General features: G+C 37.8%; 1 protein-coding gene across 5 annotated transcripts; it reads left to right on the top strand.

The window, feature by feature from the left end:
- The first annotated feature begins 336 nt into the window (after nucleotides 1-336).
- On the top strand, nucleotides 337-22,528 carry FAM161A (FAM161 centrosomal protein A). Of its 5 annotated transcripts, none has more exons than XR_012496370.1 (7): nucleotides 342-1,014; nucleotides 7,525-7,763; nucleotides 9,019-10,185; nucleotides 10,544-10,711; nucleotides 12,391-12,490; nucleotides 20,148-20,319; nucleotides 20,770-20,906. XR_012496370.1 is itself a non-coding variant. In XM_019717614.2 (7 exons), the coding sequence occupies exons 1-7, from the start codon at nucleotides 829-831 to the stop codon at nucleotides 20,903-20,905; spliced, it is 2,019 nt and encodes a 672-aa protein (XP_019573173.2). In that variant the 5' UTR covers nucleotides 347-828; the 3' UTR covers nucleotides 20,906-22,528. The 5 variants fall into 5 exon arrangements, 3 of the variants coding, with proteins under 3 accessions (XP_019573179.2, XP_019573173.2, XP_019573165.2); XM_019717614.2 differs by having other exon boundaries at nucleotides 347-882; nucleotides 20,165-20,319; nucleotides 20,770-22,528; XM_019717606.2 differs by having other exon boundaries at nucleotides 347-1,014; nucleotides 20,165-20,319; nucleotides 20,770-22,528.
- Nucleotides 22,529-27,666: the final 5,138 nt, after the last annotated feature.

The raw sequence follows: 27,666 nt of genomic DNA, 5'->3' as shown, positions 1-27,666 counted from the left end.
TAGGCCTCTCTTAACAGCCACGTGGCTTAGAAGGGAGGTGCCGTTTGAAGCGCCCAAATCTCCAGTGGGAAATGTTGATGGGGTGAGGTGGAGATGAGGTGTGTCTCTCCTTACTGTTGGGAGCTCGCGACCTCCAACACCACCACTATAAAATTATTTAAACCAAGCAGCAAACACCTGCACTGTCACTCACTGGTGGGTGGGCTAGGCCCCACCCAACTCTGGGCTTTTATTGGTCAGACTAAGAAAAATCGCGTACCTCGCAGCCTTTTCTGGATTGGTCGATTTCTGGTAGCTCTCAAGTCAATCAAAGTAAAATACCGCACTCCTTTCCATTCTTTGACTCCGGGGGAAGCCATGTTAGGTAGCAGGATGCAAACCTTGCCACTGTTCTGAGACCACCACACAATAATATCCCCTGCTTTCCTCTAACGCTGCCGTCTTCTTTTAACGTGTTCGATGAATGAAAAGGCGCTGTTTTCTTTATTCACAAAACGAGTTGTTTTATTAGTATAATGTGAGAAGTCTGCGTTTAGGCGGTGAGGCGCGAAGCTGGGGAAGCGATGCCCTGTTCTGCCTGCCAACCCTCTAATAAACCAGCAGAGACTCAGTTCTGACTCCCATCATCCAGGAAGCGCCCGCCTTGATTCTCCTGCAGCGTGCGGGGATTTTCAGTAACTTTTGGCCCCTCGCGGCCCTTGTAGCGTCCCTAGTTACTGTGCCCCTAGTAACCGCCCACTCCAAGCAGGGAGTCGCCGGGTAGCTTGAGACCGCGCCAGCTTCCCAGCCCGGGCTCGGCGCGGGCGCTCAGGCCTCGGCGGCGAGCTGATGGCCGCCTCGTACCCCGCGGCGGAGCTGGAGTCCTCCAGTCTCCAAACCCCGGTAAATCCCAACACCTGGGCGCGGGTCGCCCAGTACCAACGCGAAGACCCCTTAGAGGCTCTGGCGGCAGCGGCTTTGGAGGAGGAGAAACAGGGAGAGCGGGAGGAGGCGGTGCGGCCGGCGCGGGCGCTGGTAATGTAGGGGCGGGACGTGGGCTGGGGTTGGGCGCTGGCTGGGTGCAGGCCGGTCGGCCTCCCCGCTGGGCTGAGCGACGTGCTGGGAAACGCGGCGCCCTGCCCAGATCTTCCCTATCCGGAAATCCTGGCCCAGCACCTTCTTTCTGGCCCCATGAAAACCCCTTAAAACCGCGGCGAGGCGTTGAAAAGTCTTCTAATTTTCACCAAAGAGACTTGTAAAAATTTCTTGGAGAGCGTTTACTTCACTCTATTTAGACTAGAGTGCAAAGTACAGAACCTTAGTCCTTATTCTCCAGCATCTGTCAGAAGTAGATATTCCCTTTAACACGATACATAAGAGGCGATATTTAAAACCATCAAGTGTTCAGTGGATAGCTCAGACACAGATATAGTAGTTAAGCATCCAGAGAAGCAAATTACTGAAGACCCAATATTTCCTAAATGGCTCTTCAGGGTGGGGTGAGATAGCCTTTTCACTGATCACTTTTCAGTGTCATATGTGTTGTGAACACCTGTCCACTAGGTAGAGGGCCAAGACTGCCATCTGTGCTATTCCCTTAAAGTATAGAAACATTGAATTTTAACTATCTACCTGCAGCTATAAAGCTCCAGTTAAAGATTCTTAATACTATTTGCCCAAGCCTCTCAGATACAAAACATTATGGTCTACAGGGCTAATAGAAACCAGTAGATATTTGGGAATTCTAATCTCTTTAAACTATACTAAAACTATTAATCAGAAAATCTGTAGCAACACCTTTTATGGTCAGCATTTCACCAACAGATGTAAATCATTAGAGGTTATCCAGAGTAAGGGAGATTCAGACCCTGAACATGAACCAGAGTGAGTCTAAGGGCCAGTTTCATTCATGATAAAGCTTTCCCTCAACACAAGTTTAGTAGCCAAGAAAGGAGACAAAGTGATGGAGGAAAAAGATTTGAATGGAGTATTTGGAGTCCTGATTATGACCCATTTTCTGCTATTTGCTAGATGATATTAAGATGTAATTTCCTTCAATCTCAGTTTCTGTATCAGTTTCTGTATCTTTATAATAATTGTGTCTCTCTTGCCTGACTGGGATATTATGAGAACCAAATGAGAGAATGTGTGTCGTATCTAAATTAACAGTTTGTATAAATTAGTAATAATAATAACTACTGCCAGTGAGACTGTCATTTGAACAACCTGCCCAAAGATTAAATTCTATTTTGGATTGCTGTGGTGGAGGAGTCAGTCATTTCTATAGTTGCAGTATACTTCCATAATGCCTTAAACTGCAAATTTGTATTAGAAACTTAATTACTTTCGGAGAGATTAGTTTCAAAGGGACAGAATCATACACCTCCCTCCCCCCAAAAAAGGAAGTTAAGTCTTATCAATTTGACACTGGTCTGTGACCACTACACTTGAAGGACCCAAAAGCAAACCTGGACAATCTGCTACTTATTGCCTGATAACCAGAGGACACTGGGGTGGGGAAAAAAGCACTGAAAAGGCAGGAAAGAAAGTGCGGGAGCCAAGCTGGCTTGGGTCTGCACCTTGATTTTTAAAGGTTAATTTGGCTCAACTTTGTCATCTATAAAATGTAATAAACTCAGATACCGTAGCCATCACACAAAATTGATTAGAGAACCAACTGTCATAGTAGGCCTCTTTCATTTGCCAAAGCCCCCCTTACCCCTTGCAAGACTGCCCATACTGGGCACTGAGGCATGTTCCTTGAACCTAGCCTCAGTTGGAGATATCAGTTCATAGGTCTTGTTACATGGTTGATGATGACACGGGTATAGCAGTTAAAATTTCCACAGTTAAAATTTCACTGACTTTCCTAATGGGATCTCTCTCTCTCTTTTTTAAAATCAAATATTGAGCATTTATTAAAATTAAATATTGAGCTAGTCACTGACTCTTCAGTGGTGAATTAAGCAAACATAGCTCACATCATTGCAGAGCTTCCAGTCTGGTGGGGAGGCTACATAATAAAAAAATGAACAATAAACATAAGATGGGAAATGTTGGAAAAGAAGTTAACAGGTTACTATGATTTTTAAAAGAAGTAGGAGGGAACCTATTTAAATGAGTTAACATTTAGGTCAATGTCTGATAAATGAAAAAAAAGTAGCCATTTGAAGAGTAGGGGTGGGAAAAGCATTCCAGGCAGAGGGAACAGCATATGCAGAGGCCGTGAGATAGGAAAAGCTTTGTATGATTAAGGATCTGAAAGAAAACCAACAAGACTGGGAAAGAGTGAGGGGAAGAAAGGGAGAGGGGAAAGAGTAGGTTGGCGAGGTAAGCAGGGCCTGCTCGTCCAGGGCCTTATTGACCAAGTAAGGAGTTGAGTGTTTATTGTAGGTGGGTGGTCCTGGAAGACTTTTAAGAGATCTGACATATTCCTAGTTATATTTTTAAAATATGAGTCTGTGGCTTTGTGGAGAATGATTGGTGGGTTTGACAAAGCAGAAGTAAGGAGATGGTTAGGAGGCTGTTGCAGTAATTCAGGTGTTATAGACAGTGGCGTGAACCTAGAGTCTAGGGAAGATGGCAAAAAGTGGACAGATTTCTCTAGAATGAATAGGAATTACTGTTAAAGATTGGACGTGAAAGCGAAGGAAGACGAAAAAATGAAGAATGCTCATTCCCAGGTTTCTGGTTTGACCAGCTGTATGGAAGGTAATGGCCATTTACTGAAGTGGGGATAACTTGGGAGGAATGAGTTGGAGGCTGAGTGGGAATCAAGGTTTTCAGTTTTGAACATGGTAACTTTGAGATGCCTATGAAACTACCAAGTAGAAATGTGTAAGTAGTAGTTGGGAAACCGTAGTCCTGTGGGGTCTGAATTGGAGATTTCTATCTGGGAGGTTTTAGCATTTTTGAAACAATGAGAATGGATAAATCACTTAGGGAGAGTGCAGAGAAAGAAGAGAAGGGGCCTTGCATTGAACTCTTTAAAAAACCTCAACATGAACAGTCAGGTAGAGAAAAAGGAGACAAGAGAGATTAAGGACCAGCTACAGTAGTGGAAGGATTATCACAGGAGTGCGGAAATCCCCCATTCATTGGTTTTCATGATGACAGAAAGGGTCAAATGCTGTTAAGAGAAGGGACATTTCATCCCTGAAGCAGGAGGGAAGGAGAAAAGGGGCACAAAAGCAGGCAGTTTTATGGATGGGAAGATGAGGGAACTTCCCTCTCTGATGGTTTCTGTTTTCTTAAAAGAGTTATCGTGTGCAGTTGGGGGGTGGGGCAGGAGCAGGTTGAAGAGCAAGGAAAAGGTACCGCAGTATTGCTGCGGGGTGAGAGCCACCTTCCAGAAGTAATACTGGAGGTGCAAGGCAGACCAAATAGTTATTAGAGATTGTTCAGTTTTAATTTAGTACTAATATTCACAAAACAGTGTTTTTCTTTTTTTTAAAGTTATATATTTTAATTATGGAAGTAATACTGAACACATTCTCCTTTTAAAATTTCAAATGTTACAAATAAGGCTTAGGCCCTTTTAACACGTCTCCCCCCAAAAAAGAAAGTCTGGGTCCCTCCTCCCCCCTATCGGTAGCCACTGTTTTGAAACTGATATATTCTTCTGGGCTTTTTCCTGTCTCCTGTGTACATAATAATTTAACATATGGTGGCATTTTATATATACATATTGTTTTGCAGCTCGCTTTTTTTTCTTATCATTTATTGAGGGCTTACCCATGTTAGCACATGTAGATCTGCCTCATTCCTTACAAATCCTTTCAATGAAAAAAAAATTTTAATAAAAATTCCAGAATTGTAGATGATACTAGATACCCTACACCACAAATAATTATGACTGCTGATCACTAATGAAGCATATGTGCTGGAAGGAGTCATCATCTAAATGGGTCAAGCCAATCTAGGGAAGATTATCCGCTAATCTAGTGGCTGCAAGTAAAACATTCCACAAAAAGCCAAACGGCTTTTAAAGGGAAAGGGTGCTATTTTAGGCTCTTGGAAAATAGTCTGCTTGGTCTAGGTTATTTGATCTACTAAAATGTTTTCTTCTGTGTGGAGACAATTAAAGATGCAATTAGAGTTGGAAGTCGCTTATCATCTAAAACAGTCATCTGTTTTAGGTAAAACACTGTGGGATCAGTTTATCTGAACAGTTCAGGCTAGTGTTAACAGTATTAAGCAGAAACGGAATGGATACTGTCAGAAGTCAGTGCATAAGTATAATTTCTCAGACCTGCCACATCTCTTCAGAAGCTACTACTCATCCTTCTATATCTTTTTCAAACAGTTTTCTAGGTCCAAATAAATTTTATCCTTTTTGTGAAAATGATTGTTATAAGACCTTCTTTTAAGGGATGTTCTAAAAGAATGAATGGAGAGCACATGGATGCTTTTGCCTAAAAACAAAAGCATATCCTCCCTGTTTTATAGTTTTTGGAGAATAAGCCCTTTCCTTAATACTTAGAACATACTTCTTTAGGACAGCTAGTATTTCTCTGAATGATTAAGTCCTTTGTGAGGAAATACCTGTCCTCTTCTCTTGGAAACTTAGTATTTTTTTTAGCTGTACATTTGTGCTCCATATACACCATTTCCCACCCCTACTCAGACTTTTTACGTCTCTGAGCACGTCATGCCTAGTCCTACTGTTGTTTCTTAAAAACCCTTCCTGCCCTTCGGAGGAGTGCTGTGTGTCTTTAGAGCCTACACTTGGGATTTGGGTTAAATCCCAGCTCTGCTACTTATTAGCTCTGTGAGTGAAGGCAGGTCACCTAAATCTTCCGAGCCTCAGTTTCCTCATCAGAACAGAGTATGCCAGTTGCATCATCATGAGGTAATATATGATGAATGTTCTAGCACTGTGCCCTGGATTTCTTTGTTTTTCATTGCTTCCCTAATCTTACAAACTTTGTCATTATCCAACTTTATATTTCCAGTCTGCCTCACCTCTGCAAAGTCTGTCTCCCCCATCAGTATTAGGCATTCCTTTTCTGAGCTTTCATGGAGGCTGACATTGCGACATACATGGTTACTCATTTGTCTCCCTGCTCAGCGGGGAGCAGCTCATGGAATGAGGAGCTCTGTCAATTATTTATGTACACGTCCTCTCCTAAACTAGTTGGAAACTTCTCAAAGGTGGAGTTTTTATCTGATTTGTATCTTTCAGCAGCTAGCTAAATGCTGGGTGTCCCTAAATATTTAATGAATGAGGAAGTTAACAAAGTATTCATCCCCACAGATCAGGTAATGGTGAGGAGCATATATAGAAATAGAAGATATCTATTTCTAAGAGAAAATTCTCTTAATTGAGTTATATGACAATAAAGCAATTCTCTGAGTCATAGTTTCTGCACATCAGTTCTACTGAAGAAAACTTGTTTTCCTTCATTTGTTTTCTCAAAGTTACCCCAAGTGGTACAACACTGGCCTCTTGTATACTGTTTTTAGCCCATTTTTAAAACACCATTTCTATAACTATTATATACAATTGACTTTTCTGAGTTTTCCTGTTGGGAAAAGCTCCTCAGATTTATTTCCTAGTGTCTTATCAGATTGGGTCTATTAATTTTCTATGGCAAATATGCTGTTTTCATTTTGAGTTTATTTTGGGCAGTAGGCTAAATTTAAGACCATGGTCAGCAGCCTGGCCACGCATAGTATCATATGCATAGTACCATAAATAACTTCAACTGGCTCTCAGCTGAGAGAATATTAAAATTTCTATATTTATGGAGAGAATGGGATTTTACCTCTATAGTTGCTTCAATTAAAAGAACTATGAAAGGAATATGAAAGGAGTGAGGGAAAAAGATCGGTCAGACCCTTCCAGACCTGATCTCTATATAGAATAACTACACATTATAACTACACTATACTACTCTTGTTCTCTTTTCACTATCAAAGGCCCTGTCACCCAGGGCAGCTGCTGTTCTTGTTACAGGAATGGCTGTTCTGAAAGTCCCTCCCACCTCCTTCCACACCGTCGTACTCCCTCCTGAGCTCTCCCCTGGACATCCAGGAGGGCTTTCTCTCTGGCTTCTTGATGAGCCACTGAGAACTTTGTTCCCTCCATTCTCCTGCCCTCATTCCCCCATTCCCTTATCTTCTCTCCACTGGCACACCCTTGGTGTACACTGCAGGAGCCCAGCTGGGGGAGGGTGTTGGATTGTGGTTGCTTGGTTTGTAGCAGGAGGAACAGTGTTCTTCATCTCAGTTAAAACTTACAACTCAGAAAGAGGCTCTTTATAAAGGATTTGGTTCTATCCTATTACAATGTACTGTGGTTTGGGAATCTAACCATCCTTCATAAAAGGATTAAATAGCATTTATTTTCTGGCAACTTGGTCTCTCTGTCTCTCATTTTAATACAATGTCATTAGGGGAAAATGTACTTCAGCCCACAAGTAATTTATAATCCATTAGTATATGTATGCAGCCTACAGGTAAGAAGCAGCATTGGGGTTCAGTGTTAACTTCATTTGTCTTTCAATTCCAGATACCATATAACAGGTTTTTTCCTTCTATTAGGCTGATTTTAACACCATTGTTTCTGGGGTGGAGGAACAAACACATATCAGCTGTGAGGACCTCATGGACTTTTCTGATATTTATTACTCTAATGAAGAATATTTCAGGAAACTAGAGGAGCTGAAGGCTGCCCACATGGAAACTATGGCAAAGTTAGAGAAAATGTACCAGAATAAATTAAATTTAAAGGAAGTTCGACCACTGATCATCAGGGAAGAAACTTCTAGTGTCTCTTCCACGTAAGTTTGTACATAATGTTATTTGTGGACTGTAAGATAAAATGTATACTTAAAAGTACAGAACAAAGTTATTTCAAACTATTTTCTCTCAAGTATCCTTTTGTACTTTTAATGATATATGGAAGTGGGATTTTATTTAAAATGTTTAATGACGTCTTGTTTTGAGGGTCATTTGGTGGCCATTTGGTCTTTTCTCTCTGACCTAGCATTCATAGAACTGTAGACATTATCAGAATATTTAGTCTGGGCCATTTAAATGATGAATATTAAAATTTAATTTTAAAAGTCCTTTATAATATGTGGATTAACACTGGCTCATTAAAGATATGGTACAAAGAGTTAAGGACTGAGACATAAATCTGATTCAAGTTTTCAAAATAGTCTATAATTTCAAGACCCATTTCTGCTATAAAGTCGCTTATTTTGAAACTTGAGGCAAGTCCCTTAACTCATCCAGTTGGTTAGCACTGATTGAGCACCTCCTGTGTGCCAGACCTCGCCTGGACGCTGAGGAGTCAAAATCAAGATGCCCTCAAGGAACTCAGAGACTAGCTGAGAACCAAAATGGTAATAAACATGATGTAACAGTGCTATGGAGACAGAGGAAGAAGCAGTTGATCGTGTCAAGATGTTAGTGGAGGGATACAAGCAGGAATTTTTTACTGAAGTGTCATATCTGAGTTCAGTCTTGAAGGAGGAATGGCTGAAACAGATGCAGGAAGCAAGGAGTGGCCTTCTAGGCAGCAGCAACCACATGTGCAAAGGCATGGCAGCTTGAGAAATCATGGTGTGTGTGATTGGATATGACTTAAGAATGTTGACGAGGGAATAGGGACAGGCGAGAGGTGCAACGGGAAAGGTGGGCAGGGGCTAATCTTGAAGTGCTTTACAATCTATACTTGACTTCATAACAATGACAAATCATGGAAAAGTTTCAAGAAGAGGAGTGATGTGATCAGATGTATGTTTTAAGATGATGACTCTGGAAATCGTGTGGAGAATTCAATAGAGGTTAGAGACACAAGGAACCTCAGCTGTCTCAGGTTCCTCGCCTGTAAAGTTGAGGGTGTCGAATTAGATAATTTATAGGCATCTTCCAGTTCTATTCCAAAATAAAAGTAATACGTAATTTTTACAAGCCCTATTCAGCTCCTATCTTCTGATTATACCTTGATCTAAGAAAATGTGTAATTCTTAATTTTTATATTTGGTCACATACAACTGAGAGCGTGTCCTAATTATTCTTCTCACTTAGGTCTGTATCAGAAAAGAACTCCTGTCACCGTGTCTCCTTAATGACATCGCTTTCAGAGCCTGATTTGGGTCATTCTTCCTCCTTGATACTGAGTTCCTCTGAAGATGAGATGCCCAACTTAGAAAAGGAATATCCTGAGAAAAACAGAATGGTGACCTATGCTGAGGAGCTCATCAACAACATGTGGACAAATTTTTCTGTTAGAGATTATCTTCAGTGTGAAGATGGTGACTTCCCAGTGTTTGAAAAAACAAAGAAGAAACCAAAAGAATGGGTGCCAAAGATTACAGTACCTGAGCCTTTCCAAATGATGATTAGAGAACAGAAGAAAAAAGAAGAGAACATGAAATCTAAATCAGATATTGAAATGGTACACAAACTACTCAAAAAACAAGAAGAAGATTCAGAGTGTAAGAAAAAATTCCGAGCCAATCCGGTTCCAGCATTCGTCTTTCTCCCTCTTTATTATGACATAGTCAAGCGAAATGAAGAACGGAGGAGGACTATGAAGGAGAAAAGCAAAGAAGCTCTTTTGGCCTCACAAAAACCATTTAAGTTTATTGCAAGGGAGGAACAGAAACAAGCAATCCGAGAAAAGCAGCTGAGAGACTTTTTTAAGTCTAAAAAGAAAACAAATCGATTTAAAGCCAGACCTATACCTCGATCTACTTATGGTTCAACTACCAGTGACAGGTCAAAAGAAGAAGATCTCTGTAGAAACACTGGGGCACAGCTGAGAGCCCAGGAGCTTTTAACAGATTCATCTCTGCCTTGTAGACCAACTGCCAGAGGTTGTGCTGCAAGGAAGCCCAAGTGTCCTGAACAGGCTGAAAAGTTGGACTATATACAGAAGGCCAAGTGCCAGACTGCTGATTTTGGAGACCTTCCTGGGAAATATCAGAAACACCCCTCTGAACAGAAGTGTCCAAAACTCCTCACAGTCTGTAAACCACCTGATTTCCATGCAGCCTCACATGCAGACACTAAAAGAGACAACATTTTGGCAGACATTGAAGCAGTTGAAGAAAATTTAAAAGAAACACATTGGCCTTATCTGTCTCCAAGGCACAAGTCACCCGTAAGAAGAGCAAGTGCAAAGCGTGTGCGTTGTAACTGCAACCCTCCGATGCCTACAGTGTCTTCCAGAGGCAGAGAACAAGCCACAAGGTAAAGAACTAGTTTATGGTACTGACTGACTTATGTTTGCTATAATAGTATATGCAGCACGATTGATTTTATGTTGGTGAATTTGAAATATGAAAAACTTATTATAGCTGGTAATATATTTTACTATATAATATAGAATATTTTGCCAGAGGGTATTCTAAGAAATGTGTTTTCCATTTTATGAACCTTTGGGGATAGAAAAGGTTATAGTCTGCCTATTGATTTCCAATTTCACAAAGTCAGATCCTTCTGAAAAAAGTTGCCTCTTTTCAACCTTTGAATTATCCTGTGTTAAACTTTTGCTAAGCAACATTCTTATTGGCTTAAAGTGAATTAAGCCTTAGTTTGTTGCCCTCAGGAGATCACTGGAGGAAAAGAAAATGTTGGAAGAAGAGAGAAATCGGATCCTAACTAAGCAGAAGCAAAGAATGAAAGGATTGCAGAAACTCCTGACAACCCGGTCTAAGGCTTATGACTCCCATCAAAGTTTAGCTCAAATGTCTAAATCCAGAATAAAATCTCTCAGGTATCATGAAAGAATCCTGAACCTCCAGATCATTGGTTTTCAAACTTTCTTTTTTTAATCAGTAGATACCAATATATGAAAAGATGAAGAATACTATTAGTATTTTAGTTTCTGGATTCAAGTTACTGTCAGTTACTTATACTCAACACACACACATGCTCACACACACACACACACACACACACACACTCATATTCACTTCACTCACTCACCGCACGGTGAGGACCAACATGTATACTCATACCTCTGATGGTGAGGACCATGAAGCCATGTTGATGAACAGAAACGTTTTATATTGTGGCCATAGTTAATATAATCTCATATCAGCATCTAATCTTTTTCTTTATATTACTATTGATTGCACAGTATAATATTGAGAAAAATCTTGATTCACACAGATAAAGCTCTTTAACAGTTTGCCATGTAACCTCAGAATATTCTTCAATAAACAGATATGTCAAAGAGCTTTGTTCTAAGGTTTCCATGAAATCTGATGACACAAATTAACACACTGGTGTTAATTAACATCAATTATGTAATATTTTGATTAACACATGTGTGTTAATATTTAGTGGTATGTGTTGCATTTTGTTAGTTTTAATATAGATAAAGGAAAATATTCACAGAACCCCTTCATAGAACACTGGAATTCTTCCAAGTTTGAAAACCAGTGTTCCAGAGGAACATTTTTATGTTGCACATAAACATAAAAGTGTTCATGTTTAAGTAGAAAAATAATCCCTAAAGCCAGGTAAGTAATATGATTTATTCAATTTTAATCTGATCTATAAATACTGCCAAAATCTATACTTGCTTTTAAGTACTTCTTTTTTAAATGTACATTATATATAATAATAATATTCCTTTATAATGTATATTATGTTTATTTTCCTTATAATGTATATCAATGTAATTTACATAGAGGGACCTTAATCTGATGAACTTAAGCAAAAACTTTCTTAGAAATACACTATTCATCTTTAGAAAATAAACTGGATTTTTCATACCAACTTGTATATGATTAAGCATAATTATCATTTTATAGTATTAGTTTCTTTTATCCATGAAATCTTATTATCTTGGTAGAGTTGGTATATTTTATGTAGAGAAAATAGAATAGTTTAATTCATTATAGGATCTTGCCCAAATGATAAGTACACTTCCTGTGAATTTATGTATTTTGGTTCCTGTTCCTCTATATATTATAGTCCCATACTCCCCATTTCTCCCCTGACCTGTTCCAATTTTAATTAACTTTGCCACCAACCTATAAGAGTCCTCATTTAGGGAAATGAAGAAAAGCAAGGACTTGTTTTCAGAAGAAATTCCTTAAAGAAACGATATCTGATTTGGACCAATTTTTCTTGGTTTTATATACTTATAAATGAGATAAGTATATTCATCTCTTCAGGCCAGTTTGAAGCCCCTTAATATATTATATCTTGAAGATTTCAGAACATTCAAAGTACCCAGCCTGCTCCCAGGATGTAAAATGTGTGTTTTCAGCACCTAGGATTTTTATTCTGTATTCCATAAAAATTTACCAGTCTAGAAAAGGAATGGTGGTAAACTGTAAACTGTGCTCATAATTTAATTTCTGATTTGTCATCTAAGCTAAATGTTACATATGCAAGTTCTTACATCTTTATAAAATTCCATCCCTTTTATTTGATTTTTAGAAAGAGTGAAAAGGAAAGGATGAGAGAGTATCGACAAGAACTGGAAGAAAGAGAAGAAAAATTAAAGAACAGGCCACTACTATTTGAAAGAGTTACTCAGGTTGTGTTTGTTGGAATTTAAGAGTTATTGTCAGCTTTTTTTTTTTTTTAAACATTTCCAGCTATTAATTTACAGCCCATTTTTCTTATGTGTTATATAATGTATTGACATATATTATTTCTGTGACAGCTTCATCAAGTCAGTCGAGTAAGTACTTTTGCCTAAATCTGAGCATTTAATCTTGTTGATGAGGCACATAAACTTGATAAAGATTATACTGCTAATCCAGTCGTTTTCAAAATAATAGTTTCACAAGCTGTTTTTAATGGGTGGTCTTTTTTAGTACCAACTTGGCCGAATATTAAGGTGAGGCTTTATGATATGATTTGGAGATTTCTGAAGAATTAAAAAACAAAATGGATAATTGAATCAGATTTATTTCTGCTAGCTTTTTAAATTGAAATATAACTGACTACAGCACTGTATAAGTTTAAGCATGATGATTTGATGTACATAAATTGCATGAAATGATTACCATAGTAAGTTTAGTTAACATCCATCACTTCATATATGAGGTGTGATCAAACAATACGGTGAATGTTTAAATTTAAAAAAATTATTACAGTAAAAGACACATTGCCATTAATCCCCCTCAAAATACTCCCCCACGCTTCTAACATACTTACCCCATCATTCTTGCCACTTTCTGACACCGTTCTGGAAATCCTCTTTCGTGAGTGTCTTTAGTTGCACTGTTGTGGCTGCCTCTGTGTCCTGAATCAATTCAAAATATTTACCTTTCACAGTCATTTTGACTTTGGGGAAGAGCCAGAAGTCACACGGTGCCAGATCCGGTGAATAAAGTGGATGAGGACCCACTGTAATATTTTTATTTGACAGTGCAACTAAACCACATTTTCTTTATCTATTCATCTTTCAGTGGACTCTTAGTTTGTTTCCATGTCGTGGCAATTGTAAATAATGCTTCGATGAATGGGATACAGCTAGCTCTTCAAGATAGTGATTTTGTTTCCTTCAGATATATACCCAGAAGTGGAATTGCTGGATCTTGTGATAGTTCTATTTTTAATTTTTTGAGGAACTATACTATTTCCCATAGTGGCTGCACTAATTACATTCCCACTAACAGTGCACAAGGGTTCCCTTTTCTCCACATCCTCACCAGCATTTCTCTCTTGTCTTTTTGATAATAGCCATTATAACAAGTGTGAAGTTTTATCTCATTTACTTTTGATTTGTATTTCACTAATGATTAGTGATTTTGAGTACCTTTTCATGTACCTGTTGGCTATTTGAATATCTTTGGGAAAATGTCTAGTCCTTTGCCTACTTTTAAATTGGATTATTTGTTTTTTTGCTGTTGACTTGGATGAGTTCTTTATATATTTTGGATATTAACCCCTTATCAGATATATGGTTTGCAGATATTCCCTCCATTCAGTAGGTTGACTTTTCATTTTGTTGATCAGGTTTTTTTTAACTGAGTAAAGGCTTGTCTTTTTATTGGAAAGATAATTTGGACAGTGAATCCTGATTTTACTAAATTTACACTCAGTTTTACAATCTTTCTCTTAAGAGAGATTTGTCAACTTCAGATCATCTTCTCTTTAGTACCCATAAGGGAGAGGTCCCTAAGGGTGACATGGCTTAACAATAGACAGAGTCATGAAGGTTACAGGGGTTGTATTATGAATTTAAAGCTGTTACATTTGGAGCTTTCTGCCAGCACATGCCTGGGACAGATGAGTGTCATTACAGGACGGTCCTTGTCAATGACTCATTGAGGACTAGAGACATGTATTGTGGTAAATCTACATATTACCATCTCTCAAAGTTATGGAAACCCTTTACTTATTGATTTGGATGTAATTTTACTCATATGTAGTGCTTGCCATTTTAAGTGGTGAGTTTCTTTTGTCCTCTCAGTTTCAACTTAAGGGGCAAAATCATCATAAGCTGTTGGACATTACTCAGCATAAAGTGATTGACTTTGGCTCAAAGCAGTTATCTCCAGCTCCCAACTGCAGGTTTTTATGTCCCCTTGTCTGGTGCATACGAATATGTTGACCCAGATTTCCCACAGGCATCTTACATTCATCTTGCCCCAAACTAGATCCTCTTCTTTGATTTCCCATTCTGGTTGGGCCACTATTTAGATGAATGGGAACCACCTTTCCTCCCCATTCAACGGTCACTGAGAGAACTGAAAGGATTTCTTCCTAAGTAATTTTTGGATCTGCCTTTCTCCGTTCCTGATGGTGAAATGCTAGGTGAAACCTCTATTATTTCCTATTTGAGTTAATATAATGGTTTGACTGGCTTTCCTACCTTGTTCTTTGCAAAGCCACCCATTATATCTTTGCTTTGCCATTCCCATTCCCTTGTGAAAATGTTAACCCTGGGTAGGTAATTAATCACCCCTGATAACAGTGGCAATTATGCGTTCACTGATTCCATTCCTTCTCATTTTCAATGAATGGTATCAAGGGGTCTTGTCACTGATTTCTCCAAACAGTGCCACAAGGTGGTTCTTCCTACATTATAGAGGAAGGAACTGAAGTTCAAAGAAGGTAAGTAATTCATAAGATTTATAGTTACTAAATAATGGAACTAGGATCAGAACCCAAGCAGTCTGCTTCCAAACACTTAACGCTAAGCTGTCTTGCTTCCTCTCAGAAGATGAATCCATGAGTCTTAGCATGGTATACAGAATCCTCTATGATCTGATCCCTGTTAACCTCTTTAATTCATCTACCACTGCACTCCTCCCAACCCCCATGATGTACACCCTTTACTCTCCAGCTGTTTCTGAATACCCTTAGAGCCTCTTCCTATCTTTCCTTCTATGTCTTACGGTAAAAGCACTTCTTGCATTGTTTCCCCTGGTTGGATTAGGTGCCCTTTCCTCTGTTCTTTTCCTTTGCATACTTCTCTCTTTGCCTCTAACATATTGTGTGGGAATCATCTACTGATCTCTCTTCCTTCCAACTAGTTGCTTTTAAAGATGATAGTCAAATCTTTGTATTCCCAGCACCTAACACATAGGACAAAATCTGGCACAGAGGTGATGCTAATAAAATAAACATCTGTTGAACCAAAACTTAGCTATTATGATCAAATGACCTGTCTGTCATTTTCTTTTTGGTATTAGCCCATGCTGAGAACTATACCTTGATGTATTAGTGAAAAGTCGCAGCATTAATAAACCATTTTCCCATGCTGTGAATTCCCACTGTTTCTAAGCACCAGAGAAAATGTGGCAAAATAAGCAGTGTGTATGAAATTAAACTTACAAAGAAATTTTAAATGTTGAAAACACAGGTTAGTTTCATACCTGATATTTCTTCTTCTATTTTTGGCCCTCACATGCTGTTTCCTTTTCCCAAAACACTTTTCTCTCTATATATAACCCCTATCTCCCATGAGGGCTTGTCACAAAATAAGTAAGCAGTAAATTATTAAAGAAATGAAAGGATTACTATAAACTAAACTTACAGTTGTAAAAATAAGTATTTTTTCCCTTCAGTCTAGGGTGCTGATAGACAAAGTTTCATCACTTGTTATTTTGGTTTCCTGAAGAAATGAAGCCCTTTTTTTATTTTAGAGTGTTTGATAGTAAAATAAGTAACCATACAGATATTTTAATTGTTCCTTTTATCTCATAGTCTATCATTCTTTTTCATGGTGAAATGCAAGGGGGAAATGTTTCAATTAGGAACAATTAAATACTATTCACCTTGATATAAAATATTAAAAGGTAATTAATTCTATAAATAGAGTGACTGGCAGTGACTCACCATTGCTTTGGTTTTAACATAAATTAGTACATTTTTTTCTTGCAGTCCATTTTGCTGTGACTATTAGTGCTAATTGACAGCTGTTATGTAATAAATTCACTCACAACTGTATGCATTACTCATTTGTAATTATTAATTGGTGTCTTGCTGCTGTTGAGTTATCCCCTAACAGAGTAAGCCTATGATCCAATACAGAACAGACCATGTTGTCCTGTTTCTTGGAAATTACAGGGTTTATTAACTGAATAGATATTAAATTGAACTTTAAAACAAATTCAGATGAAGGCTTATGAGCAATAATTTTGATTAGTATTTTAATGTCTTTTATATTTGCTTCAATCAGAATATGTTTTTCTTTTTTTTCAGTACACATAAGTTTATTTTTTTTTAATTTGTTTTTTAAATTTATTGGGGTGACAATTGTTAGTAAAATTACATAGATTTCAGGTGTACAATTCTGTATTGCATCATCTATAAATCCCATTGTGTGTTCACCACCCAGAGTCAGTTCTCCTTCCATCACCATATATTTGATCCCCCTTACCCTCATCTCCCACCGCCCACCCCCCTTACCCTCTGGTAACCACTAAACTATTGTCTGTGTCTATGAGTTTCTGTTTCTCATTTGTTTGTCTTGTTGTTTTTGGTTTATATACCACATATCAGTGAAATCACATGGTTCTCTGCTTTTTCTGTCTGACTTATTTCGCTCAGCATTACACTCTCAAGATCCATCCATGTTGTCACAAATGTTCCTATATCATCTTTTCTTACCGCCAAATAGTATTCCATTGTGTATATATACCACAACTTCTTTATCCATTCATCTATCGAAGGACATTTTGGTTGTTTCCATGTCTTGGCCACCGTAAACAAAGCTGCAATGAACATTGGAGCACATGTGTCTTTATAAATGTTTTCAGATTTTTTGGGTAGATACCCAGGAGAGGGATTGCTAGGTCATATGGCAATTCTATTCGTAATTTTTTGAGGAACTTCCACACTGCCTTCCATAACGGCTGTACCAGTCTGCATTCCCACCAACAGTGTATGAGGGTTCCTTTTTCTCCACAGCCTCTCCAACACTTGTTACTATTTGTCTTGGTGATGATAGCCATTCTGACTGGGGTGAGGTGATACCTCATTGTGGTTTTGATTTGCATTTCTCTGATGATTAGTGATGTTGAGCATTTTTTCATATGTCTATTTGCCATTTGTATGTCCTCTTTGGAGAAATGTCTCTTCAAGTCCTCTGCCCATTTTTCAATTGGGTTGTTTGTTTTTTTGTTGTTGAGTTGCATGAGTTCCTTGTATATTCTGGATATTAGCCCTTATCGGAGGCACTATTTGCAAAAATCTTCTCCCATTCAGTTGGTGGCCTCTTTATTTTGTCGATGGTTTCTTTTGCTGTGCAGAAGCTTTTAAGTTTCATATAGTCCCATTCGTTTATTTTAGCTTTTACTTCCATTGCCTTTGGAGTCAAATTCATAAAATGCTCTTTGAACCCAAGGTCCATAAGTTTAGTACCTATGTTTTCTTCTATGCAGTTTATTGTGTCAGATCTTATGCTTAAGTCTTTGATCCATTTTGAATTAACTTTGGTACATGGTGACAAATAGCAGTCCAGTTTCATTCTTTTGCACGTGGCTATCCAATTCTCCCAGCACCATTTATTGAAGAGGCTGTCTTTCCTCCATTGTATGTTTTTAGCTTCTTTGTCGAAAATTATCTGTCCAGTTTATGTGGTTTTATTTCTGGGTTCTCAATTCTATTCCATTGGTCTATGTGTCTGTTTTTCTGCCAATACCATGCTGTTTTGATTATTGTAGCCCTGTAGTACAAGCCAAAGTCAGGAAGTGTGATACCTCCGTTATTGTTCTTTTTCCTTAAGGTTGCTTTGGCTATTCGGGGTCTTTTGTAGTTCCAAAAGAATATATTTTTCTTAATGCATTCAGATTTAGGTTTGGGGTTTCTTTATTCTGATTTACAGTCTTTAGGGCATAGTTCTCATCTTCTCACTTTGCCATGCCTTTCAGTTTCCCTAAGCTGGTCTGTTGGTATTCATAGCCTCTGGACCGTGTTTACTTTCTTTGACAAAAATTGTTATCACAGTGGGTGCATCTTAGCAGTTTGAGTGCTGCTTTTTCAGTTTTCCAGAGTCAGAAAATGCACTGGTGATAGTTTTATCCATTGTAATCAGTCTCTGCTATTTTGATTTCTTCCATGGAACGCTAGATTCCGTGGTCCCTTATTATGCTGGAGTACCTGCATTGGGTAATTATCTGACAACTGCATTGAAGTCAGGCTTCAGATTACCTTCAAATTCCAGGATGACCACTACCACTTACGGAAAGCAGCATGATGGAGTGGAAAAGATGGAGGAAAGGGTCAAGAGACTTGTTTCTACCACTTACCATTCCTGTGGCCTTAAGCAAACCATTTAAATAGGGGTGGGGTAGAGGGAGAATCTTGGTTTCCATGTTTGTTAAATTTGGGGTGGCACCTGGGTGCTGTCCCACACCCTTTCCAGTATAGTATGCCACTGGTGCATTGGAACTGAGCCATTCATAGTCACCGTGCTTTAGTTAGAGGTCGATGATAATTCTTGGCCCTCTACTAGTTCATAGCCACTCAAAGGAGCTAAAAGTGGACTAAAGCCAAGGCACTAGTATGAACCCCAGTTATCTTGTGGCTCTGTAAAGCCTGTGGTCTCAGTAACTGTGATGACTTCTGACTTGTGAGAGGGTCATCACAACGCCCATATGCCCCAAAGCCGGAAAGTAACATTCTGGAGATTTGAACCTAATTCTGAATTCATGTTTTTATTGCTGTATCCATTGTTTCCTCCACAAAGATAACACTGGTTATTTTATTATCTTTGATGAAATAGAGATAATGGCTTCTAAAAAGTAAAAATTATAGTCAGTACATAAAATAAAAACCCTCTGACAACTATCCTACGAACAATTTTCTTACTGATTTTTCCAGATATCCTTGAGCAGTCATAAAAATGTGTAAAACAGGTACAGCATAAGGAATAATTATAGATTAAAACTTGTGTGGCTACCACCCAGGTTAACAGAGCACTGCCATCACCCCAGAAACTGTGTGCCACTTCCTCTCCCCCAGAGGTAACCACCATTCTAGCTTAAGCATTTCTTTGTTTTTCTTTGCAGTTTTATCACCTGTGTATCTATCCCTAAACAATAGTTTTGCCTGTTTGGGAGCTTTTTGTAAATGAATCATTATATGTACTCTATTGTGTTTTTGCTTCTTTTGCACAGTATTATGTTTGTGAGATCTTCCATGCTGTGGTGTATAGCTAGAGTTCAGTCATTTTCATTGCTTTATTTTACTCTGTTGTATGAACAGACCATAATTTATTTATCCATCCTATTGATAGATATTTGTGGTTGTTTACAGTTTTGGGTTGTTACAAACAGTACTATCCTGAGCATTTTTATGCATGTCTCCTGAGGCACATACCATGTTTCCCCTGAAAATAAGACCTAGCCAGACAATCAACTCTAATGCGTCTTTTGGAGCAAAAATTTATATAAGAAAAATTTTATATAGTAAAATAAGACCGGGTCTTACATAATATAATATAATATAATATAATATAATATAATATAATATAATATAATATAATATAATATACCGGGTCTTATATTAATTTTTGCTCCAAAAGACGCATTAGAGCTGCTTGTCCTAAGTCTTATTTTCGGGGAAACAGGGTACGTAGGAGTTTCTCTGGGTATATACCTAGGAGTGGAATTGCTGGTCAGAGGGTATGCATATTTTTAACTAACTGTGATTACTGAATTGAATTTTCACTGGAGCTTTTAACCCATACATTCTTAATAAAAATTTAAAATATTTTGTTCTCATCTAAAAAGGTTTGTCTTCCCTATAGAAAAATGCAAGAATGGCAGCAGAAAAGCATTATTCTAACACCCTAAAAGCACTAGGAATATCTGATGAGTTCGTTTTAAAGAAAGGCCAAAGTGGAAAAATATTTGAGTCCTTCAGCAATCAAGAGATGAAAAGTTTCAATGAAGATAAAGAAAGGTAATGTATATAAGATATCTGAATGATATACCTCTGAAAAAATGCTTATCTGCAGGAAAGCATAAAATTCTGTTCTATATTTTAAAAAGGTCTTTTGCCTAGTGGAATACGTGTGAACTATTGTAAAACATTGATATTTTAACATGTTTGACACATACAAAACATTAACATGGTGATGAAGTGTCTTGTCTTAAAGGCAGAATAATTTAAATTTCTGACTGGCATAAATAATGAAAATAATAACATGCTTTCAAATGAAGTTGAAAAAATCAACCAAGTTTTGAAATAATATTTATTTTCCCAATTGGTACTTCGTAGAGTTTTCTTGATAAATTGGAGCTCATTCACTTGAGGAAGACTGACTACATAATGACATACATTGTAAAGGGTTTGTTTACCTTTAAACCAAATCATTTTTCCTTTGAAAGACTGATAAATTTCTTCCTCTAGCTTTAATGAAGAAAAAATAGAAGAAAGAGAGAATGGGGAAGAAAATTGTTTCACTGATACCAACAGCCAAGAGTCTTGCAAGGAAAAAGATGAAGCTGATAAAGAGAGTGGAGAAGAGAAATCTGAGGAAGAATAAAACAGAATCAGCAGGGCCTCCTCTCTGTGCCTGCGCTGTTTGCAGCATCTAGTGTTAGCAGCTGTGCTTGTTGTGTTAAGAACATGGATGGAAACCCCTTTGATGTGTGCAGGGCTCTTGAGCAAAGTCATCTGTAGTTGAAAAGGCTGAATCCAGCTGATTGGTCATTTGGTCAGTTAAAGTAAGGTTTTGCCTATCAGGATTTTTAATTGCTACATATGGTCTGTTTGCAACTTTGATCTTAATTTGTATTTTTAAAAAGTGTTTGAGGGGGTATCCAGTTAGCTCAGTTGGTTAAAGCATGGTGCTAATAGCACCAAGGTTGCCTGTTTGATCCCCACATGGGCCACTGTGAGCTGTGCCCTCCTTAAAAAAAAAAAAAAAAAAAAAAAAAAAAGTTTGAGAATCACAACCATCACAAACTGATTAGTCATAAAAAGCATACATTACTTCATTGTTTTTGGTGGGGAAAAATGCTTAGCATTGAGAGCAGAGAGAAGTATTGGCCTTCGGGGATTTGTTTGAAAAAAATTTTCTGAATTTTTTAAACCATATTTTAAAACCATACTATTTGTCCATTCTTTTTCGCTGCAATATATCTCACAAAATGAATCCTCCAAATTGTTCTAGTTAATTTAAGTTTCTTATTTGAGCCATTTAAAAAAAGTAATTAAATATAGAAAAAATAATTTACATTCATTTCTGCACTGAGAGTTTACTGTTAAATTATCCACATTATCATCAGTTTTTCTTTTTATCTCTAGTTTTATTCCAAATTATTTTTGATATATAAACTATTAGAAAAGTTTGTATACTCTTTTTTAACCTTGCATATTGACAGATGGAAATAATTATAGCATCTGAGTTATAATCTTAATAAATATCAACCCTATTTTATACATGATGAAATTTGTGCATAATAACTTGTCCAAGGCAAGTCTCCAAAATAATTCAGATTTAACTCTTTAATACTAGACCCAGTTGTGCCCAACTTTTCACATATTAGAAAACACTTTGTCTTTCTGTGCATGATGTTAATTTGATTTTATGGATCTATCATTTTTTTCTCTTTGAGAGATTTTAAAAATTCAAATCATGATGGCTGCCATGGCCACTCACACGGCACAGCAGCCCATCGCAGCCTGTGGCAGCTCACAGCAGCTCTCAGCAGCCCAGCTCCAGGGAGAACCACTGTTCACAATTTTAGCTGTAGAGGGCACAGCTCACTGGGCCATGTGGGAATCAAACCAGCGACCTTGGTGTTAGGAACATGGCGCTCCAACCACCTGAGCCACCAGGCCAGCCCCATTTTCTTTTCTGAAAATAATCAACCTCCTTTAAAGAGGATGAACAAATGAAGGTGTATATAAGAGTGGTGTTTCCCAACTGGCAGTTTATGCTTTAAATGAAGAAATCAGGTGATTTTTCATCATCAGGGGCAAATGTTTACTTGTAATTCCTTTCCTACAATTTGTGTTAAATTATTTGTCACTATTATTAGATTGTAAACTCCTTGAGAGTTGGCACCATTTTAAAATTCTTCTTTGTATTCCTTTAATATTTTGCACAGGATTGTACATATGGTAGGTACTTAATAAAGGCTTGGTTGAGTAAATAGATGAATACGTTTTTAAATTGTATTTGTAATTACTTCAAAATAAGTACACATATGATTTAAAATATTTCCCTTCCAATTTATTGAGAACCTGTGAAACACAATCCATAAATTGTAATATTTTAAATGTGACTTGCTTTCAACAATTTGCTCCTCATTCTGTCCCTTCTCAGTTTTATGAGGAGAGTGTAAGACTTGGTTTCAGGACTAATCTTCAGTTTTCTTTAAACATGGGAATAGTACCAATCTTGGGTGGCTGAAGAGTGGATTAGATGAAATGATGTATGGAAAAGCTCTTTGCAAACTAGGCTATTCAAGTGATACTATCAGAGAACAGAATACTCCTGAAGAAATTTTTAACTTTAAACACTTTTGTTAAAATGAGATATGTGATTTAAATATTATTTTGTTAGAAATAATGTGTGAACCACTTTTTTAAAGACAGTGATCTGGTAAAAACAGAGCCAAACTTAGAAGATACTGGTAGTTTCAAATAATTCTATGTAAAATCATTATTTTGTTTTTTTAGAAAGCCACCAAATTGAAAGTTGAAAGATTTCTTTAGTGTGTGACGTTATAAAATAAGAAGAGATTTTAAAAAATTGAAAGAAAAAAAAAATCTGGTATATCACTGTCGAAAGTCAAGGAATGATAGGCATGCTTATATCCAACTCTGATAAAATGATAATAAAAAAATGATAATAGAATTTACTTCTAGAACAGAGCCTGGGAATAAGCAGTGAAAGACTTAGATTTTTGTTTTATTTTTTCCCTTTCAACATATATATTAAAGAAAAATATAAATGAGGCTTTAGGCTTATTGGGAGCTACTTTCTAGTCATTGATTTATAGTATTCTGATAGCAAGAAAAGAGAAAAATACAGCTTTTCTTGATACTTAAAAACAAAACAAAACAATACTTATACATTTTATAGTTTATTTGAATCAAGATCCAAACATTGCACTTGGTTAATAAGTTTCTTAAGTCTCTTTTTAATACGTCACACTTTTTCTTGCAATATTGTTGTTGAAGGGACCTGGTCTTTTGTCCAATAGAGTATCCCATTCAGAATTTTGTCATTTAATGTGTTCCTATGTTCTCATGTTTTCTATAAATTAATAGTTAGATCTAGGCTCGACCAGATTCATATTTGATATTTTTGGTAAGAATACTTCATGGTGTGTATTTCAATCAGGGAATTACATGATTACATCAGGGAATTACATGTTTCCCCGAAAATAGGACTTAGCAGGACAATCAGGTCTAATGCGTCTTTTGGAGCAAAAATTAATATAACACCCGGTTATATTATATTTTATATTATATTAAAGACCCATCTTACAGTAAAACAAGACCGAGACATATTAATTTTTGCTCCAAAAGATGCAATAGAGCTGATTGTCCGGCTAGGTCTTATTTTTGGGAAAACACAGTGTGTAATGATTTTTCCTTTTGTGATGTTATTCAGTGATGAGCATTGCTACAATTCCTCATGCCAATGTTTCATCCCTCATTTTAGAACTTACCAAAGACCACAAAGTCTTAGATGTTACAAAAAGGAAAAAAGCGGGGGATGGGGAATTGAATGAAGGTGGTCAAAAGGTACAAACTTCCAGCTATAAGTACTAGGATGTAATGTACAGCATGACTATAGTTAACACAGCTGAATGGCATAGTTGGAAGCTGATGAGAGTAGATCCTAAAAGTTCCCAGCACAAAGAAAACAAAACAAAACATTTTTTAAATGAGATGATGGGTGTTAACTTATTGTGGTAATCATTTCACAATATATGTAAGTCAAGTCAGTATATGATATACCTCTTAAACTTATACCGTGCTGTATGTCAATTTTGTCTCAAAACTGAAAAAAAATCTAAAGAAAACAAAAACAACTAGAGTAAATAGATATTCTAAATATTAGTATATCTGCTTTTATAGCCAAGAAACCTTACAAACCAAAAAGTTGTTCTTCAACTTCTCTAATTCCTTTCACATTCTTCCTGACACTGTGAGGGTCTTGTTTTTCCCTTTTGGAATCTGTGGCTCTATCTTATCACCTAATTTTATTGTAGATGTTAGCTGAGGGTTTTTGATTTTGCATTGTCCTTTTATATGGGGGTGGGAGGGGGTACGGGAAGATTCAAACACTAGACTGTCATCACTACCACCTTCCCAGAAAACTCTCAAGACTTAGTCTTCCTGTGTACTTTTTGAACTGTTTGGATTTTTTTTTTTCTTAAAGATTTTATTGGGGAAGGGGAACATGACTTTATTGGGGAACAGTGTGTACTTCCAGGACTTTTTCCAAGTCCTTTCAATCTTAGTTGTGGAGGGTGCCGTTCAGCTCCAGGTCCAGTTGCCATTGTTAGTTGCAGGGGGCACAGCCCACCATCCCTTGTGGGAGTCAAACCAGCAACCTTGTGGTTAAGAGGACGTGCTCCAACCAACTGAGCCATCCGGAATCTCAGTGGCAGCTCAACTCAAGGTGCCGTGTTCAATTTTAGTTGCAGGGGACGGAGCGCACCATCCCTTGCGGGGCCAAGGAATCGAACCAGCAACCTGTGGTTGAGAGCCCACTGGCCCATGTGAGAATCGAACTGGTCGCCTTCAGCGTTAGGAGCACGGAGCTCCAACTACCTGAGCCACTGGGCTGGCCCTGGACATTTTTTTACTGTATTACTTAGAAAAAATAATTAAAAGAAAATATTAGACTAGGAGTAAAAGATTTAGGTCCCTTCTACCCCTGAAATGAACTGAAAAGATGGTGGTGATAAATGCAAGTGCTATAGAAAAAAATTAAGCAGAAAAGGGAGATGATGGGGAGCTCCTGCTTCAAATTTAAATCAAGTGGTTAGAGATAGTGACCTTCAACCTTCAAACAAAGCCCTGGTGGGCCCTTTGGATATCTGATGGTAAAGTGCTTTGAGCAGAGAACAGCCAGTGCTGAGCTCTGAGGGGGAATGTGCTTGGCATGGCTGAGTGAGAATGGCGTGTAAGTGACAATGGCAAAAGGAGGATGGTCAATTAAGAGGCTTTTAAAATAGCCTATATTGCAAGTCAGGTGTGCCTAATTTCAAAGCCAGTTTTCTTTCAACTATACCTTAAGTACTAAAGTGGTCATAAGGGTGATTATACTTTTCATGTATGGCTATTTTTTTCCTCCTAATTACTACTGTGTTTCCCCAAAAATAAGACCAGGTCTTATATTAATTTTTGCTCCAAAAGATGCATCAGGGCTTATGTTCAAGGGATGTCATCCTGAAAAATCATGCTAGGGCTTGTTTTCTAGTTAGGTCTTATTTTCAGGGAAACATGGTATATTACAAATAAGCCATGAAAACATCCTTTTAAAAGAAAAAGCAAAATTCTCTTAAGACCCACTCACTACAGTTCTGAGTATATAATTGTGACCACACAGCAGTCTGCCCGTCTTGTCTCCTTGTACCTGCCCCTAAAGAAAGGAGAGTCTGTGAAACGGATCCTTTCAGGGACTTTGCTTCACCTTTGTGCTTACACCTTATGTCTCCCTGTTTGGCCCCAGAAAAATGTCTGGCTAGTCAATGACGGGTAAGATTCCCTATGGGGAGAGGGGGACAACCCAAGCCAGACACAGCCGCATAGGGACCATCTGGGGAACTCGCGGGGTCGATAGAGGTGGGCACAGCCCCCCACCTTCCCCTGGCTAAGGAGAGCCTCTGCCTCTGTGGTTGCATTCCTTCCCACAAACCTGCAGGGGAAGTGACTCAATGATGTGCCCTCCATCTATTCATATTCATAAAGGTTTTGTCCCTTGGGGAAATACATACATCCTGAGATTTATGGTTCTGCTTCCTGCAGGCAAGGGTGATTGGTTTGAATCAGTTTCCTATTATAATGTATGCGATTCATAGATCTTGAGATTGACAAGCCTTTATCTCCTTTACTTCCTCACACCTAATAAAAGCTATGTGTTGGCCCGATTTGGGGCTCAGCCCTTGAGGCTGGAGTCCCTTGGCCCCACGTGCACACTTTTCTTGGTTTCTGTATTTCTTAACCCTGTGCTGCCCTCCTCACTCCCCACAACTCTTGTCGTGCTGGACGTGACATATAATATTTGAAATTCTTTTATATTTCCATGAGAAACTACTCCCCAATAGAAGGGAAACTGACTTGCTTTAGTAATAGCATTGAGAAATTCAAATCAGCACTTACAATTCAATCCACTAGACTGAAAGCAGTGGTGGGGCCGTTTTGTGAAGGTTTTTCTTTGTTCTTATAACTAGAAAATAACCATTGGGTTGCAGAAATGATTTTGAAGTAAAGTGATATTTTTCTAAGAAAACGATGTGGTAGAGACTGCCAATTGTTGGACTAAAATTATTTTCCCTTTCTTCCTTATTATCAGTCCCCCCGCATTTTTGCTGAAGGTGGCAATATGCCCAACTGAAATAACAACTATGTTTTCCAACCTTCCTTGCAGCTAGGTGGTCATGTAATACCATCCTGGCCAGAGAGAAGTAAGTGGGGTTTTCAAGGAAAGGCCTTTATAAAGGGAAGACTTGGCTGGCTTGGACTTTTGCTCTTTGCCTTTCCTCTTTTCTTCCTTCCTGGAACTTGAATGTGATGGTTAGAACCAGAGCAGCCATCTTATAATTATGAGGGAAAGGCCAAGGGAAATCTGAGAAACTTTTAGCCACAGAATCAATATTAACAACTGCCAACCTCTAGACTAGGTGTTACGTTGTTTAAATCTGCTATTTGGGTTTTCTATTAAATGTAGCAGAACACAGTTCCTAATTCAAGACATATATCCAACCTATTATTTAACATACTTTGGAAGCAATGACATTTCTGAATTTTCACAAGCTACATGTGCCTGTGATATTAAACATGTACCCTGAGGTCTATCTTTTACTTGTCTTTGAAGAATGCTCACTTTTTCCAAGAAGAAAAATATTCCCTGCATTTATATATGAAAAAAGAAATGCAAAACCAGAAATTAACATTCTAAATAAAACCAACAATCGAGCCCTTCTCAAATAACAATATTTCTGTTAATCTTGCATTATGAATAAAAAGCATTGTGTATTTTATTATGAAAATAAGCTATCTAGTGGCACCATAATAATGCTCAGATGGATTGATAAGCTACAGTATTTTTGTGCC

This window comes from Rhinolophus sinicus, linkage group LG05, assembly GCF_036562045.2.
Source record: "Rhinolophus sinicus isolate RSC01 linkage group LG05, ASM3656204v1, whole genome shotgun sequence".
NCBI classification, from domain to species: Eukaryota; Metazoa; Chordata; class Mammalia; order Chiroptera; family Rhinolophidae; genus Rhinolophus; species Rhinolophus sinicus.
Note: the sequence above shows the minus strand (reverse complement) of the source record. Positions and strands in the feature narration are given on the sequence as shown.

Bases quoted from the DNA above. Each gene is read 5' to 3' on its own strand.
- FAM161A (XM_019717606.2), top strand. From the start codon at position 829: ATGGCCGCCTCGTACCCCGCGGCGGAGCTGGAGTCCTCCAGTCTCCAA. The intron at 1,015-7,524 runs GTAATGTAGGGG...TCCTTCTATTAG, and splicing joins TGCGGCCGGCGCGGGCGCTG to GCTGATTTTAACACCATTGT. The intron at 20,320-20,769 runs GTAATGTATATA...TTCTTCCTCTAG, and splicing joins TTCAATGAAGATAAAGAAAG to CTTTAATGAAGAAAAAATAG.